This window comes from Musca domestica, unplaced genomic scaffold, assembly GCF_030504385.1.
Source record: "Musca domestica strain aabys unplaced genomic scaffold, Musca_domestica.polishedcontigs.V.1.1 8, whole genome shotgun sequence".
Classification (NCBI taxonomy): Eukaryota; Metazoa; Arthropoda; class Insecta; order Diptera; family Muscidae; genus Musca; species Musca domestica.
Window position 1 is genome coordinate 9,611,524 of NW_026712409.1, and position 19,389 is coordinate 9,630,912.

The following is a 19,389-nucleotide window of genomic DNA, read 5'->3' on the forward strand; positions in this document are numbered from 1 at the left end:
TCTAAATGCGTAATTTAGAGTTCGTAATGAGAACTACAGTCTGTGACAGAAAATTGTCTATTCAGGTCCACGTCTTCGTATAGCCCCCATATAACGAATTTATTCACCGGAATTTTTATACCCTACACCACAAGGTGGTCAGGGTATTATGTCTTTGTGCATTTGTTTGTAACAGGCAAAAGGAAACGAGATAGACCCATAGTTCCTTTTGATGATCTGCATAGAATCACATTCTGAGTCCATTTATGCATGTCCGTCCGTCCGTCTGTCTGTCCGTCCGTTTGTCCGTCCGTCCGTCCGTCCGTCTGTCCGTCCGTCCGTCTGTCCATGTATTTTTGTAAACAAAGTACAGTTCGCATTTATTGCCCGATCCAGATGAAATTTTGCACAAATCATTTGTTTGGCCCAAGGACGAACCCTATTGAAATTGGAGATAATCGGTCAAAATTTAGATATAGCTCCCATATATATATTCGTCCGATTTGCCTTTTATTGTGCACCAAACGTGTAATATCAGTCCGAATTGTATGGAATTTTGCACGTACGATCTGATTGGACCTGAAAATAAGTATGCCAAATTTTATCGAAATCGGTTCAGATATAGCTATAGCTCTCATATATATTGTTCATCCGATTTTCTTTTTTTGTCCTCCGCAGCCGTAATATGCACTCTGTAACAACAATATTTGGGGAAATATATCAAATACAGCTCAGAAATATCTTTGCCAAATTTTATCGAGATCGATTCCGATTTGGATATAGCTCCCATATATATTTTTATCCGATTTCAAATTAAATTTGCACCAAATGGGCAATACAAGTCCGAATTTAAAAGGTACAAATGCTTCGGCATATTTTGTTCTTTGAGCTTTAAATTATAATTATAATCATAGCGTGTGTGATTGAATTCTCCCATAAAAACTTTTAATTGTTATGCGCAGCTCTACTAAATTAGCAAAGTGGTGTAGGGTATCATAAAGTCGGCCCGGCCGACTTTAAGGCTTTCTTCACTGGTTTTAAAATTGGTATTTAAAGTTTGTAATAGATACTACAGCCTAAGACAGAGAATTGTCTGTGCAGGTCCACGACTTTGTATAGCCCCCATATAAAGGTACCTCCCGATATTCGGTATTTTAATGCTTTTGGGGACATTTTTCACCAGAATTGTTACAAATTTGATATTGTAAGTTCGCAATGGATACTATGACAGGAGATGGTCTGTGCGGGTTCACGTCTTCGTTTATACCCCATATAACGGTACCTCCCGATATTCTGTATTTTAATGCTTTTAGCGACATTCTTCACCGGAATTGTTTCAAATTTGGTATTTGAAGTTCGTAATGGCTACTGCAGCCTAAGGCAGAAAATTATCTATGCAGGTCAACGCCTCGTATAGCCCCCATATAACGGTACCTCCCGATATTTGGTATTTTGATTTTATCGTCATTATAACCGATTTTTTTAACAGCTACATTCGGTATTTTTAAGATTTTAACATATTTTATTGTTTTTGAGAATTGCCAAATTCCTTCCAAATGGTAGAGGGTATTCAAAGTTCGGCCCGGCCGAACTTACAGCTTTTTTAGTTGTTATTTATAAAATCTCCCTTCAATGTGGACTGTTTTAGGTCATCCACATTAAATTGCTGGAAAATCGTAATTATTTCACATATTTTAGTCGCATGCTACTAGCATGTTTCTGCCATTAATTCTTCAAAACTTTGATCCAGGGAACCCCTATCAACGTAGAGACCATAAAGGACTTTGTATGTCCTTTACGTAAGACACTTGCTGTAGATCTTCTATTTATAAATGAAAGACGGATGTCCTGTGAAAGCCACTCAATCAAAAAAAGTCTATCAAAAGTATCAAAGGATCGGGAAATCTGTAAAAGTCAAAATATGTAAAAAAATCTTTAAAGATCTTCTTTCCCAGCAAAAAACTACTCAAGTATCTTCCATATCCACAAAACCAGTTAGAGGTCCTTAATGAACACAAATAGTGGCAAAGCCCTTCTATAAATAGTTGAGCTGTCAAGGGAGATCAGTCAAAGGTTTTCTATCTACAGAAGTCATGTCAACAGTCCACTATGAGTAGAAAACGTAGGAACAAGATACATGTCAAAGAGCTTCTATCGACGAAGAAGTAATGTCAATGGTTTTTATCCCCTTACGTGTAAAAGCTCATCTTTGAATGAAAAACTTTTCAAAGGTCCACAAGACTCCTGGAAGATCTTTAACCCAGTCGAAAATCATCTATAAATATAAGAACTGGAAAATGTGTTCTATCCATATTTTAAAAGACATCCGTCAATAGAAGAACTGTAGTGGGATTCTCTAACTCATTTTTTAGGTTACCGACAAAAATCGGTAACTTTGAAACCATAAAAAGAAGTTAAAGTTGACAACATTGGTATCTATCGGTAGATCTTAGCGACTACTTTTTTTCGTCGCTAACTTATCGACAAATTTCGTCAATTACCGAAATTATAAGCTGTTTAATTTTACCGATTTTTGTCGGTAACTCAAAAAATGTATTAGAGAATCGCACCACTGATGTGTTTTTATCCATCGAAAATCCGGTAAAAATCTTCTGTCCATAAAGCCTATTTATTCTTTGAAGGCCTCTTATGTTTACTAAATACCTATTAAAAGTCTCCTATCAACAAACATAAGTTGAAGGTATTCTATATACAGTCTCTGGCAAAAAAAAATCCTTGGAAAAAACTGTTCTATTCAGGTCCACTAATTGGTATAGCCTCCATATAAAGCGACCTCCCAATAATGGGTATTTTGATGATTATAGCCACATTTTTTCATGAATTTCAAATTTCAAAATTGGTGTAAGGAATTGGTTACGGGTTCTGCATCTGATAGCGGAGCACTGTAAATATATGTATACACTTTTCTATAGCAGTACCTCCAGATATTCGCTATTTTTACGATTTATGTTTTCGTGATCCAATTTGCAATTGTTATATATTTGGTTCTTGAGAAACGACACTTTAATTAAAAAAAATGTTTTTTTTTTAACAAATTCGGCCGGCGGAACTCAGCTCCTTTTTTTTTTTTTTTTGTTTATTCAATGTTTATGGTTTTATCATTATTCCATTTTTTTCGTCCATATCTTAATGTGTTTTTGTTTTTCATATTTCCGTTGCATTGTTAAGCATGTCACTGTGTTTCCATTTGACCTTAATATGCTATCGATGAGAAAAAAAAAACAAAATTCTCCAGGATTTGTTGTTGTTCTGCAAAGTTTGTTTTTTATCTAGAATTGCAAAGTAATGTAGATAACCTAAGCTTACTGTAGTTTTAATATAGATATTGTTAAAAAATAAAGATAAAAAATATAAAATCTATTAGCTGGTGTAGACATGGTGTATTGGATCTAACATTGAGTTATTTGAGACGAAATTTCATATTCTCCGTATCACTTTTCGAGATCTTAGATTTCGATGATTAGTTCGGACTTCGTTGCTGACCTTGGATTTCAAATATTTTTATTAATGTAATTTCTTAAAGAGAATTCTTCTCCATTTTGTAAGCATATGAAATTATCACAACTTGAAGAACTAAAGAGGATGACAGTTCACTAGAAGCCCTTGCAAAAAATGAATATTTGTTTGAACATTATTATTACTTTGGTCATACCGTTATCTGCCATGAGGCTGAAAAACTGTGTTGTATACCTAAGTAAAATATTACTTCTTTTATAAATAGAATTATCTAGTTCTAGGATGTCAGAGTAATATATTATACCAGATTCTCCCAAAATGCAAATTGTTCCAATTTACAAAAAAGAAAAAAAAAATATATATATATATAAAGGGTGGGATAAAAAAACTGCAACAATGTCAAACGTCATAATATTTACATATTTTTAAATTTTATTTAATAAAAGCAAAGGATAAGTTTAGATTTGTTCGAATTGATCACCTCTGGCACGAATTATGACCTTCAAACGGCCAATGAAACCATCACACGCTGCCCGAATGTTGCTCTGCGGTATTTTGGCCCATTCCCGGCGAAGCGCTTGCTTGAGGTCTTCGACATTTTGATATTTTTTTTTGGCGCCAACCTTGCTTTCCAAAATACTCCAGACACAATAGTCCAACTGATTTGTATTCGGGGATTTTTGTGAAATAAAGCGAGGAACCTCATTTTGTAACCATTCTTGGGTGGCGCGTGCTGAGTCCTATGGGAATGTCAAAGACCTGCGGCCAAAATGTTTGTGTGCCCAAGGCTTGAATACACCCTACAGAATATTTTCGCGATAATATTCGGCATTTATTCTGATGCCATGGTCGATTAATACGAACGAAGAGCGAACATCGACTGTTATGGTAGGCCACACCATCACCATGGCCGGCGTTTGAGTTCTGGTTCTGGTGGCCAACCAAAGGTGCACATTTTCAGATGACCACTTTGCAAGTAAACACGTTCATTTTGTTTGTTTACAAACTGCTGGATAACGAATATTTTCTCATTGGAGAAAACCTAATTTGGCAGTTCACCACCTTCTCACAAGCGAAGCAACTCTTTAGCTCTTTTGAGTCTATTTTCTTTCTGTTGCGGTGTAAGTTCTTGCACTTTTTGGAATTTCAATGGCTTTTTTTCAATATTTGCCGAATTGAATATTGCGATATGTTCAGCTCACGAGCCACTGCGACGGGGGTTTCTATCAAGTCGCTTCTTTACTTTTCAAACCATTTCCGCTGATGTTGCTCTTTTCTTTCGTCCACTTCTTTGACGTCGAGCTACTCTACCATAATCACGGTAACGAGCGATGTCACGAAACACAAAAGATTTATTCACATTTAAATGCTGGAGTGCTCTAACAATAGCCACTTGTGGCTTTCCAGCCAAATATAAAGAAATCACTCTACCATGCTTGAATTCCATCACGAATAACTTTTTTTCTGGAAAATTCTCACCAAGATGCTTTTGTACGCTTCTAGATAATATAATGAGCTGCTACTGGAATAATTTTAACAGCTGTCGGGCAAGTGGCGAAATGATAGTGGAGAAATGACAGCAGTCTGAAGTTGGATGCAGTTTTTTCACCTCACCCTGTATTTTACTAGATTGTCCTAAAATCCAAATTCTATAAACTTATATTATTTATTTTTATTTGTACATACATTTAAACGTTATTCCGACTTTGTTCATTCGATTGGTTTAACATAAGATTCCGAAATTTATTTGAGTTTCTAAAAAAAATGCTTAATCTTCTAAAAATATTGAAGATTTCGTTTATCTCTGACTATTTAATTTAATTACATTCTCTCATATCAAAATTTATTTAATACCAAAAGTGGACTTATCCCATTTTACATAAAATGCTAGTGCCCTAAACATTTTAAATTACAAACTTAAATAATGTCATCTTATTAGCAACAAACGAACCCCCGCTACAGCACTTAGTTAAATTAACAACAATTATCTTTAAGTTAGACCCCTTCACCCCCCCCCCCCTTTTTTTGTGTGGTTGGCACCTTCCTATACACAATGTTCATTTATCACCACTCCACCACCAACAACAACAGCAACAACAACACTTACCCTAAGCACCAAACCGAATATTTTTCCTTGGAAAATAAATGAAACATTTTCTTTGTGCTTTGGCTGTTAAGCAAATTAAAAGATTTCTATTTCAATTTCAGAAAATTTCTTGTTGTACAGTAGATTTGCAAAAACCAAAAAAAAAAAAAAAATTACAAAAAATTCAATTTTTTCTTCTTCTTTGCATGTTTTAGTTTTGACTTTACTTTGATGGAGTTTGTTTCTTTGTTTTTCGAAAAAAAAATGAAATTTAAATTTGTTGTGGGACAAGGAGAATTAATTCCAAAATATTTCAATTATTTCTTTCTTCCCCCCCAAAAAAATTGATTTTCTTTTGGTGTGTGTGTCTGCAGCATCGGATAATCCCACATCTGTGATAATCTCAGATTCCAAACAGAATCTCAAAGATACTGCGGTAACATCGACAAATGCAACGCAAACACCTGCAGCAACGACTACAACCACTGTCACTACCACCACCATACCCTTGAGTCTGGGCGGCAGCGGAGGGGTTGGCATGGGTACTTTGGGCAGCGGCGGAGGAGGAGGTGGTAGTAGTTCTTTACATGGTAGCTTAGGTAATACATTGGGTATAGGTGGAGGAGGCGGCGGCGGCGGTAGTAGCAGCTGTGGTGGTGGCGGCGGTGGTCTTACCGTAGGCACCACATCCCTTAGTACGGGCAATCATTTGGATGTACCCCAAGCGGGCAATCCGAATTTGTTGAGCCCAGATATTTTGAATCAAAGAAGAGGTAAGTCATTTTAACATTAAATTTTTTAAAATAAATTCTTCTAATTTTCAAGTATTCAATTCAAAATCATAACATCTCTTTTTCCATTTTCCGTTTTCTTCTTCCAGGGAGCCGCCGCCCATCCATTTTGCCAGTGCCTGACATGTTCACCTCCTCCTCATTTAGCATATCCGGTAACGATGATGGCGACGAAGGCGATGAAAGTGATGATGAAATCGATGATGATGTGCCATGGCGTTCACCATCCGAAAAAATAGCGTAAGTTGTGAAAACTTTGAAATTTGTTTATGTAACATTTATTATTTTTTTTTTTTGTTGTAATATTACTGTACATTTTTGTGTTATGTCTTGATTTATGTAAAACATCTCATTTTTTTTTTTGTTATGGATATAACTATCACCACAACTCCCTCTAGTCGCCCCTAAAAATATGCTACACACACTTAACTATTACACCATTCATATTCTTGATATTGACACCAGAGCTTTCTAGCCAAAAGGATAATAGCATATATCAGTAAAATAGCTAGAAATAATAATAATCTGAAACCTGTCTGACCCTTAAACTGCGATGTCCTTGAAATAATTAACAAAAAAAATAAGAAATAAAACTTTTTAAAATTAATTCATTTCCCTGAAATCCATGGCAAAAATTAGATAGCTGTGATCAGTTTAAGGGTTTGGAGAAGATTTAACCCCATAACTAATTGAGTCTAATATTTACCCCTCACACAATTAACAGAGATTTTTTTCAAGAGCATCGCTAACAAAAAAAAATCACAAACACTCACAACTGCAAGTATCTTTAGATATGGGGCGCCAATTGAATATTTCTTGATTATAGAAGCTAACATAATTTTAACAAAAATCCTGGAAAAATATTTAAGATTTTTTGTGCCGAAATTTTCACATCCTCTATGATTTATCGACAAGGGGGATCGGCAATGAAAATATTTTAAAAAAATCAGTTACATCAAAATTTTAGCCGACTAAAAAACATTTGAAAGATTGGGAGACATTGATTGTATAGCATGTTGACTTTAGGGGATACTCACCTAGTTTTGACATTTCTACTAGTTTTGGGTTCCCGTATTACTAGGCAACTACAATTCTCAAATTTCACAATTACCTTTTTGCCTGTTTTTCTATTAAAACAAATTATAAAGTATCGGTCGGTTTTGCCGACAGACGCCAATTATTCAATTATTTAAATATAGTTTATGATTATTCAAATTCTTGTCCCTCTATGGAGTAGGTTCCGCAGCAATGGGCCAATATTGTCCATTTCGTATCGAAGCTAAATAAATATGATATAAATATTGGACTAAACAGGGTGAGATAAAAAAACTGCAACAAAGTCAAACGCTATATTTTTTACATTTTTTTAATTCTATTGAACAAAACCAAAAATGTCGGAAATAGCATCAAATTTTAGAACAAGTTTAGATTTATTCCAATTGGCCACCTTTGGCACGAATTATGGCTTTCAAACGCCCAATGAAACCGTCACACGCTGCCCGAATGTTTCTCTGCGGTATTTTGGCCCATTCCCGGCGAAGCACTAGCTTGAGGTGATCGACACCTTGGTATATTTTAGTGCCCACCTTGCTTTCCAAAATACTCCAGACACAATAGTCCAACGGATTGGCATCTGGAGATTTTGGTGGCCATTGTGCACTGAAAATGAAGCGAGGAACCTCATTTGGTAACCATTCTTGGGTGGCGCGTGTTGAGTGCCATGGTGCTGAGTCCTGTTGGAATGTCCAAGGCCGCCGGCCAAAATATTTGTTTGTTTAATCCACCCTCCAGAATATTTTTGCGATAATCTTGGGCATTTATTCTGATGCCACTGTCGATTAATACGAGCGAAGAGCGACCATTGACTGTTATGACGGCCCACTCCATCACCATGGCCGGCGCTTGAATTCTAGTGGCCAACCGTGCACATTTTCAGCTGACCTCTTTGGCAAGTAAACACGATCATTTTGTTTGTTTACAAACTGATGGACAACGAATGTTTTCTAATCGGAGAAAGCCAAATTCGGCAGTTCACTACTTTCGGCCAAGCGAAGCAACTCTTTAGCTCTTTTGAGTCTATTTTCTTTCTGTTGCGGTGTAAGTTTTTGCACTTTTTGGAATTTTAATGGCTTTACCCCGAGCTCATTTTTCAATATTTACCGACTGGTATAATGCGATATGTTCAGCTCACGACACATTTTTCGGCCATTGCGAAGTGGGTTTCGATCAAGTCGCTTCTTTACTTTTCGAATCATTTCTGGCCCACATAGTGTCATTATTTTGAATTATTATAACTCTTATAAAATTTGAATTAAGACTCCGATTGTCTTCAAATTACACAAATCAAAATATTTTTATTAATCCAAGGTGGTGGTGTGAAGACGGAATATATCGGCCCACTCCTTCTGACACCTCCTCCTCAAAGGGTCAAAATTTTGAATGTTTATGAAGTTCATAAAACACGAAATTAACATCCGATTCAATTCCGACTTGGCACATCTCAATACTTCCGTCAACACAAGCTATGTTATAAAGATGGAAGAGATCGGACAATTCCTTCTGGTAGCTTTCCCACAAAGGGTCAACGTTTTGAATAACCAAAATAATCATAAAATCCGAAATAAGCATCCAGTTCTTTTCATATAACAAACGTCCCATAATTTCTACTGACTCAAGGTCTAGTGTGAAGAAGGGATATATCGGTACACTCCCTCTGGTACCTCCCCCCACAAAGGGTCAAAATTTTAAATAATTAAAACTCTCATAAAATGTCATGTAAGAGTCCGATTTTTTTTCAAAATTCACACATCCTGATATTTATATTAACCCAAGGTCTGATGATAAGATGGAATATATCGGTCCACTCCTTCTGGTATCTCCCACACAAATGGTCGAAATTTAAAAATAAAATATATTTTTGCACAGATAGAGAAACGATAATCCGATTTTGCTCCAACTTTGCAAATCCTAATATTTGCGTCAGTGCTAGGTCTGGTGCGAAAATTGACAATATTGGTTCGCTCCTTTTGGTACCTCACCCACAAAGGGTCACAATTTCCATTACTTATATCTGTCATGTGCAGCAGATTTTCAGTTGATTCTTTTCGGGCAGATGACCTACTGCTGGTCTCCTGTGAACTGAAGGCCTATAAAAACCCTTTTCAGGTAATCTATTTATACAAGACCTTCCCAAGTCTTCTTTAGACCGCAGACTTCCTTATTGCCTTCCATGAAAAGAAGATTTTCTTAAAGTCCTTCTTCAGATAATTTTAGAGTAATTACCTTTACAGATTTCCAATTCATAGAAGACCTTCTGCAGGTCCCCTATTGATAAATTACCTTCTAAGGTTCATTTATGAATAGCAGCAATTTTACAGGTCTTCTAGGGATAGAGGATCCTTGAAACATGTTCTCTAACAGGTCTTCTGCAGAAGTAGACTTTTGTAAATCTAGCTTGAATAAAAGATCTCCTATGGACAGCAGAACTTCAGAAGTTTTTTTTGGAATATTATACCTGTAAAGCTTATTTTTTAAAGAAAATGTTATACAGGTTTTGAGTGGAATGTTCTGCCAGTTCTTCGTGTTTAGAAGACTATTTGTAATTCCCTCATTGATAGGAAACCTTGTATTGGTCCATAATGAATGGAAGACCTATCTATGGAGGACCAACGAATAATCTTTTGCGGGTTTTCGATTTATAGAAGAAGACAAGGGCACTATATACAGAAGGCCTTCCACAGGTCTTTTATAGATGGAAAGCTTTCTGGAGATCTTCTATGCATGGAAGACTGTCAACGGATTTTTATTCAGAAGACTGTTTAAACGTCTTCTTTGGATATAAGACCTTCGGCAGATATTCTATGATAGAAAACCCATTGCTGCTCCTCTATAAATAGACTACCTTATGTAGGCCTTTTTTGGATGTGAAAACTCCTATGGGTCCTTCCATTGATAGAAGATATTCTTTATGACTTCTATAGATCGAGCGCTCCTGTATGGGCAAAAGCCTCTCTAGAGGTAAATTATGTATAAAAACGCTGCCTCAAGTACTTTTCCACAAGTCGTCAACAAGTCCTCTATTAACAGAAGACTATCGACAGATCTACTATTAATGGAAGACCTTCCATTAATTCTATTAAAGAAAACAACAGGTCTTGGTCTGGGGTAAGGAAAAATCCAAACTATTAAAGGGTGTTGGGTTATCAAACCAAAAATGTTTATAGCACCCTTCGGTTTACTTTCATGGAGTGCCTCGAAATCAGGAGTAAACCATGTTTTAGTTAGTTGTAAAGTTTAAAGCCTATTTTAAACTAAATTCTCCAAATTGGGATATTTTGAGTTCTCAGTAAGTAGAACATTCTTGGAAAATAGTCGAGGTCCACGTTTTGGATATTAGTCAATATAAGCCCCGTTTGCAACTATACTGAGGGTCTTAGCCATATTTCCCAATCTATTTGACTGAACATTTGTATTTTTTTGTTTTAGGGGCTAGATAACGTTCCTGCATATGGTGATATTGTGCAAATTTCCAAATAGGGTTTTGGCTTCTCAGGACAAATATTTTTTATGAACCTTTATATAAATGATATTAGCCGAAGATCATGGGTACCTAATAAAGTGCTCGTAAAAATTTACAATTTTGGTTAACGTTTCTCCTTTGATATGTTACCCCGTATTATGGTATATCTCAGACCACATGCATCCAATCTAGGTCCACAATTTATTTTTAGACCGCATGTAAAGGTATCTCCCATTTGCAGCTATTCCGGTTGTTTCCGTTACATTTTAAAATCGGTTTAACTGAACATTTGTAAATTGGCTCTCAGGCCAAATATTTGTTATGACCCTTAACCAGAGACAAAGGAACTTTAACCAGAGACATAGGACCCTTAATAAAGTGCTGCTATTATTTAATGTATAGCTCTGAAAATCAAGAGGAACCTTGAAATTACTATTAAAACCATTGGTATTAAAAATGTACCATTACCATACCTCTCAGACCAAGTAACAACCGATTTCGTATGCCATGTGACAAAAAAAAAATTTGGTAAAAATTAGGTCAAGAGAGCAAACGGTCAAAATACTGTTTGGCTGGCTGGCTGGCTAAAGATCCCAGGTTTTTGCATAGGGCCATCCATAACATTTTCTTTGTTCCGACAAATCTCCTAATTGACCTAGTTTACATTTAAAGGCAGATTTAAGTCCTTACCTAACTTATGTTGACTTAAATTGTGCAATTTTTATGTTTCTTCTTTTCTTTTCTTTCTTCAATTTTTATTCAAAACCTAACCAAGAAATATTTTAATTGGCACCCTGCAAAGGACTAGATTATCACACACACACTCGCATATATCTACCTATCTTTTGGCTTCATATTTGATCCCTAGAAGCTAAGCAAAACTCGAACAATCAATTGAGTTATTTGATATTTTCTACACTAAAATTGTCTCTAGTTCCCGTGGCCACCATTAGCCGTCATGGTCAATCCTTTTTCCCCTCTGTTCTCGTTGTCGTGGTGAATGAGGGAGGAGTACAAATCATTGAAGAGTTCGTTTTTATTTTTCTTACATTCATAATTTTCATTTTTCTTTCTTTTCTTTCACTTTCCACTATGAGTTCTGTATTCTCCCCCGTCCTCCGTTTTTTCTGTGTGTATTGTGTTGAATTGTTGTTGTTGCCGATGTTAACACCAATGACCCATTGTGTCCTCCTCTATGTTAATGTTTGATGTTCATTTTCACATCCAACCAAATTACCAACCAACCAACCAAATTGACCAACAACAACACCACCAACCAATCAACCAACCAATACCACCAACCCTTCTTCCCCCCCAACCCACGAACTTTCTAACGAAACGTAACGAAAAAAACAACGCAAAACAAATTATCTTCAAAAACAAAAAATCTCAAAACTCAAAAATTATGCCATGCCAAAATCGCTCAAATCGAAACCAATCTGCAGTTGCTTGGGTGGTCATTTCCCACAATCACGTACCTATTCACTGATAATGAGTTCATCGGAAGATTCCAACTTGCGCGGTGGCTGCTGCGGCAGTGGCAGTGGCAGCAATCAGAATGTCACCCAGGCCACACAGCACTCGTACGGCCGCCACTATCAGAAAATGAAGAAGAGCTACAGTTGCGACAGTGACTGTGCCCGCCGAATCATGACAATGCGCCAGCATCTGCAACACCAGCAACAGACCCTCAATGAATCGTGCTGCTGCTGTTCCTCCTGCTGCTGTTGTTCGACCACGAGTATAGCACCCGCCTCGACAGCAACCACGGCAACATTTACCACCACCAATACACAGCCAACAACAGCTGCAGCCGCTGCGGCAGCTGCCTCAAGTAGTTCAAGTTCAGCCAAAGCGACACGTCCCATATGGGCGGTTGATTACTTACGGTAAGTTATCGAAGAGCTTTTACGTAAAGCGTGAAGGCAGAGGAAAAGGTGGCTTTGGAAAAGTCTTCACCAACCACCAATCCAAAGGGTTGTGAGTGTTTGTGTGCGAGAGTGTGTAAAACGATGTAGTTTAATGGTTTTCTGGTTTCCTGACTGTGACTGATTGACAGCGAGTCAATTAACAAGTAAACCTTAAAACCCACTGCTACCACTGCACTCACTCACTCACACACCCACATACATCTACATATGTAATTGCCAGACAATGTGTACATTGTCTCAAATGTTTACATAAAAATGAATTTACGTAAAAGTTGCTTCGATTGTGTTATGCTTCAGTTCAGTTGGGCGCTCTCTAATGGTTGCTAAACATTTACACTAAACAATTTTACAGTCAGCCAGACCACAAATACAAACACACACACACATTCATAAACAGACACTATCCATTTATATCATGGAAGAGACGGGTGTATATGGGACATGTCAAAAAAGACCTGTGGGATGCCATAAAAATACCCGGAAATCCTATTTACAAAAGACTTGATGAGGTATCTAGCCCATTGAAGTCTTATAGATCTACTAAGAGTAGACATTGTCCAAGAGATCTAGAAGTCTTTTAAGGATTGGAGACCTTTCTTCCCTCTATAGAAGATGGTGTTCTTAGTATAGAAGACCTGTCGAAGATCTTCTGCCTATAGAAGAACTATCTATGGCCTTCTATCTATCTGTATCTTATATATATATATATATATATAAGGTCTTCAATCGATGGTCTTCTGTCCATAGAAGACCTGTATGCCGTCCATAGAAGACCTGTGGAAGGACTTCTGTCTATAGAAGGTCTTCTATGTATAGAAGAATTATGGAAGGTCTTCTGTCTACAGAAGATCTGTGGAAGGTCTTCTGTCTATAAAAGACCTGTGGAAAGGCTTCTGCATATAGTGTACTTGTACAAGATCTTCTGTCTATAGATGACCTCTAGAGGGTCTTCAGTCTATAGAAGACCCCTAGAAGATCTTCTGAATATAGAAGGCAACTAGAAGGTCTTTTGTCTATAGAAGACCTCTAGAAGGTCTTCTGTATAAAGAAGACATATGGAAGGTCTTCTGTCTATGAAGACCTCTAGAAGGTCTTATGTCCATAGAAGACTTCTAGAAGGTCTTATGTCCATAGAAGACTTCTAGAAGGTCTTATGTCTATAGAAGACCTATAGAAGGTCTTTCGTCTATAGAAGACCACTAGAAGCTATTCAGTCTATAGAAGACCTCTAGAAGGTGTTCTGTCTACAGAAGACGTCTAGAAGGTCTTCTGTCTATAGAAGACCTCTAGAAGGTCTTCTGTCTATAGAACCCCTCTAGGAGGTGTTCTGTCTATAGCAGACCTGTCGAAAGACTTCTATCGTTAGAAGACATCTAGAAGGTCTTCTGTCTATGGAAGAACTCTAGAAGATCTTCTGGCTATAGAAAACTTCTGGAAGGTCTTCTGTCTATAAAAAAACCTCCAGATGGTCTTCTGTCTATAGAAAACCTCTAGAGCGTCTTTTGTCTATAGAAGACCTCCTTAAGGTTTTCTGTTTATAGAAAACCTCAAGAAGGTCTTCTGTCTATGGAAGACGTGTAGAAGGTCCTCTGTAAATAGAAGACATGTGGTAGATCTTCTGTCTATAAAAGACCTGTGGAAGGTCTTCTGTCTATAGAAGAACTTTAGAAGGTTTTTTGTCTATAGAAGGTGTCTATGGAAGACCTCCAGAAGGTCTTCTTTCTAAAGAAGACCTATGGAAGAACTCTAGAAGGTCTTCTGTCTATAAAAGGCCTGTGAAAGGTCTTCTGTCTATAGAAGGTCTTTTGTCTGTAGAACACCTGTGGAAGGTCTTCTGTCTATAGAAGACCTTTGATATGTCTTCTGTCCATAGAAGACCTTTGATATGTCTTCTGTCTATAGAAGACCTGTTGAAGACCTTCTGCATCTAGAAGGTCTTCTGTCTATAGAAGACTTCTAGAAGATCTTCTGTCCATTGAAAACCTCTACAAAGTCTTTTCTCTATAGAAGGCCTCTGGAAGGACTTCTGTCCATAGAAGACCTCTAGAAGGTCTTCTGTCTACAAAAGACCTCTAGAAGGTCATCTGTCCATAGAAGACCCTAGAAGGTCATCTGTCTATAGAAGACCTCTAGAAGGACTTCCGTCTCTAGAAGACCTATGACAGGTCTTCTTTCTATAGAAGACCTTTAGAAGGTCTTTTATGTATAAAAGGGCTTCTATAGAAGACGTCTATATGGGTCTTCGATGATATTTCCTGGAAGATATTTCTTATAGAGTTTCTATAGAGAACTTTCTGCCTACATAATTTATATAGAATGTCTCATATACACACAAAACCCTCACTTCATCCTTTACTCATTTTCAATACAACACTTTACTAAAAAATTAATATTTTCCTAGAATTTGTCGAAAGTTTTACTCATGAGAACATTTTTCACTCAAAACTAATATTCTTTACATTTCATCCGTACAACTAACTACTGAACCACCATCCAATCACTTGCTTCCCAAAAAAGAATACTAAAACAACTACGCCAGAAAATACAAACTAAAACAATTAAAAACCAACATCAGTAACATTAGAAACCCCAACTACAAAAAAAGTCATGCGTTTGTTTGTTCGTTTATTCGTTCGTTCGCCAGATCGCCAGCCCACCAGCTCAATACAATAATAATAATAATAACGCTCGTTCGTTCGCTCGCTCGTTCGTTCGTTTCTTTTATTAACCAAAAACAAAAAATCGTTGTTTTGTTCGTTCGTTAACTCATTCCGAAAATCCATCTGCTATTCTTCTTCATTCTTCCATTCAATTGTTGTTCCAGTATTTGTTTGCTTCCATTTCTTCTCCCCATGATTTATTGTCGTTCTTGTTGTCTAGTTGTTACGTTTGTATAAATTTTTAATTTTTTAATTTCCTTGTGTTTTATTTGTTTTTTTGTTGTTTCCGAACCGAAGGAGAAGAAGAAAACCCATGAATAAAATGTTATTGTGCATCCCCAAAGACACTGACACCACACATAAAAACACATCTAGGTATGAGCATTACTTTGTTTTTGGTTTTTTTGCTTTAGCTTAAGCTTATTTTTCTCTCTCCAAATTGTTGTAGTTGTTGTTTTTCCGCCTAGCTAGCAATTGCTGTTAAGCTTCTTGTGTAGTTAAGATTTATTGCCTTGATATGTTCGGTTTTTAATTGATTTACATTTAGTTGGGAATACATGACGTGGGGCGTATGATTAACGTCATAATACAGATGCAGACAATTGTGTTACTCATACGCCACAAATAACTCCAGCATTATTGTTGATTTTAAAAAGATTTCTTTGTAACAGACAAAATAAACATTGTGCGACAAAATCAAAATAGAATAAACCTCATGGCCATCTTTTTGGAAAGTAAGGCAATCCCAATGGGTTTCTCTAAAATTATATATTATATATGACTTTTTAGAAAAAATAAACATATGCAAAAAAAAAAACATTTCCAAACTTTCATAAAAATGCCTCAAAAATTCCTATGTGATCGTTATGGTCTTCAATAAGGTGGACTTAGGAGCCCATAAGGCCATCGTTTAACAAGATAAACAGAGACGTACACAGGGTAAAGGTCCTAAGGCCTGGCCCTCCGAAATGGCCACATTTAACATAAAAATCAATGATAAAAATCATTAGGGTCCTTCCAATTGAAAACCCAATATGTCATCTCTATTAAGATTTGAGCAGAAGTCGTATTCTATAATACACCTTTAATATATTTTTTTTATTGGTTTGCGTATAGTTTTGATCAAAAGTATTGCAAGTATTGACTTTTTTATTAATTTTTTTTGTGTTGGAATTGTAGCTTTTAAAATAATATTAAAGAGTAATATTTTTGGATTGCTTTTAAATTTTTGCTTACGAAAAAATCGATTTTTTTTATTTTGTAGAAAGGAAGACTTTTCAGTGGTATTTATATTTACTCGAATGCGAACTTTTAACCTCCGAAATATTTTCCAATTTTCAGGAAAAAATATATAAAATATATGTACCAAAGGTATCTTATTTATTTGAACCAATTTCTGGTAGTATGGCACAATTTCCACCCTAAATTTGGTACGAGTTAAGATTTGCTTTTTAAAGGGTACATTTATAGCTACCACTTGCAGAATGTTGTCCTGAAAATGTACACATATTTTAATGCCCACGTTTTCCAGTTTAACCAAATCGGGATCATTTACAATACGTTCTCTTAGTTTTTTTTTAACCCCTCAGCCATATGGCTGGAGAGGGTATATATCATTTGATAGGGCCAAAACGGCGTTACACCCAAAGTCTCTTTGGACCAAATCCGTTTCAGGACATTTGATCTAGTGATATCCGCCGTCTGTCTGTCTCTCTGTCTGTCTGTCTGTCTCTCTGCTGGCTCTCGAAGACAGTATCCGATTTGGTCCAAACTTGATACATTACAATATTATTTTCAAATTTATATCGAGTTTAAAGACGGGCAATATCGGCCCACTCCTTTTGCTACCTTCCCCGCAAAAGGCCATAACTTTGAAGAAAAAAAATTTTACTGCACAGAACGAGTAAGGACAATCCGCTCCAACTTTGCCAATCCTAATTTTTACATCAGTGCTAGGTCAGGGGCGAAAAAGGGGCAATATCGGTCCACTTCATCAAGTATCTCCCCCACAAGGGGTCAGAACTTGGAATAATTATAACTTTAAAAAAATGTGATCTAAAAGTCTGATTGTCTTCAAAGTACACACATGTCAATATTTTTATTAACCCATGGTCTGGTGGGAAAAATTGGAATATATCGGTTCACTCCTTGTGGTATCACCCCCCACAAAAGGTCGAAGTTTTCAAAAAAAAAATTTCTGCACAGAACGAGGAGCAATAATCCGATTTTGCTCCAACTTTGCATATCTTAATATTTGTGTCAGTCCTAGGTCAGGTGCAAAAATGGATAATATCGGTCCACTCAATAAATCGGTCTACCTTCTCCAAAAAATGTTATGAATATGCACGATGTTCATAAACGCGAAATTAACGTCCGATTCCAATCAGACTTGTAACGACACAATATTTCAAGATCTGTTATAAATATGGTAGAGATCGGACCATTCCTCCTGGTACCTCACCCACAAACGGTCAAAGTTTTGACTAACCCAAACGAAGATGGAATATATCGGTCCACTCCTTCTGTTATAAAAATGGTAGAGATCGGTCTATTCCTTCTGGTAGACCCCCCCAAACACACAAAAGGGTAAAAATTTTGAATATCCATAAAGCTCATAAAACCCCAAAATAACATACGATTCCATTCAGTCTTTGTACATCTCAATATTTCCTTCAACATAAGATCTGTTATAAAGACGGTAGAGATCAGACCATTCATTCTGGTACCTCGTCCACAAAACGTTTTGGCTAACCACACCCATTATAAAACCCGAAATAAGCATCTGGGTCTCTTCATATTTCACATATTACAATATTTTTATTAACACAAGATCTGCTGTGAAGATAGGATATATCGGTACACTCCTTCTTGCACCTCCCCCACAGAGGTTCAAAATTTTGAATATCCATGAAAAACGCGAAATTAAAATCCGATTCCATTCAGACTTGGTACATCTCAATATTTCCATCGACACAAGATCTGTAATAAAGATGGTAGAGATCGAACCATTTCTTCTGGTACCTTCCCCACATAGCCTTCAAGATATTGAAAAACAAAACGCTCAAAGAAAGCGAAATAAGCATCCAACTCTCCTCAAATTTCACACAGACAATCATTTTTGGTAATACAAGATATGTTGTGAAGATGATATATATCTGCAAACCGCTTCTGGTACCTCACCCACAAAGGGTCACAATTTTCAATACTTAACATAACTTGTGAAACAAATCAGCGTTTCGTTGCAACTTAATATTTCTTTCAACCAGAAACCTGATATGTATATGGAAATTATCGGAATTTATAATTTCGCATAAAATGGGAAATAAATGTTCGATTTTCTTTTAATTTTGCCAATACCAATATTTTTATCCGTATTAGATGAAGTATGAACATAGAATACTTCGGTCGACCATATCTGGTACCTCAGGCACATTTTAAATATCATCTCAAAATTATCACATATATCATACAAAGTGTAGGAAGTACCCAAAATAGTCCAATCCTGGCACGTCGTAATATTTATTACATATTAATTTAGATCCGATACTAAATGGACAATATTGGGCCATTCCTTCAGAACCTACTCCATAGAGGGTCAGCAATTTGAATAATCATAACAGAAGTCAAAATATATTTAAAAAAACCGAACACTGGTTGGAGGTATACATCTCTGCAAAACCGGCTGATACTTTTTAACTTGTTTATGGACCATTTTGCTCATCATATACTAGACCCTGTGTGGAAATTTAGAGAAAAAGGTTTACCATTTTTTACTAAATTGTTTGATTTTTCGTATCGTATAATATAAATTACTAAAGTTTTTTTTAATAAAAGTTTTGGTTTATTGTAAACAAATCTCCACATAAAAACTATGAGCTCTTCCCCAAACCCTACATAAAAATGGTGCCAAATGTAGTATTTTCAATAGTTTTAGTACAAATGAAGA

At 36.4% G+C, this 19,389-nt stretch overlaps 1 protein-coding gene across 1 annotated transcript in view; it reads left to right on the plus strand.

Moving 5' to 3' along the window:
* The window catches only part of LOC101895809 (potassium channel subfamily T member 2), a 241,293-nt gene that overhangs the window by 181,238 nt on the left and 40,666 nt on the right, over positions 1 to 19,389 (plus strand). Inside the window, exons 16-17 of the mRNA XM_059131141.1 lie at positions 5,917 to 6,315; positions 6,423 to 6,573. Of these exons, the coding sequence (XP_058987124.1) occupies positions 5,917 to 6,315; positions 6,423 to 6,573 (550 nt within the window). The remainder of the gene's footprint in view (positions 1 to 5,916; positions 6,316 to 6,422; positions 6,574 to 19,389) is intronic.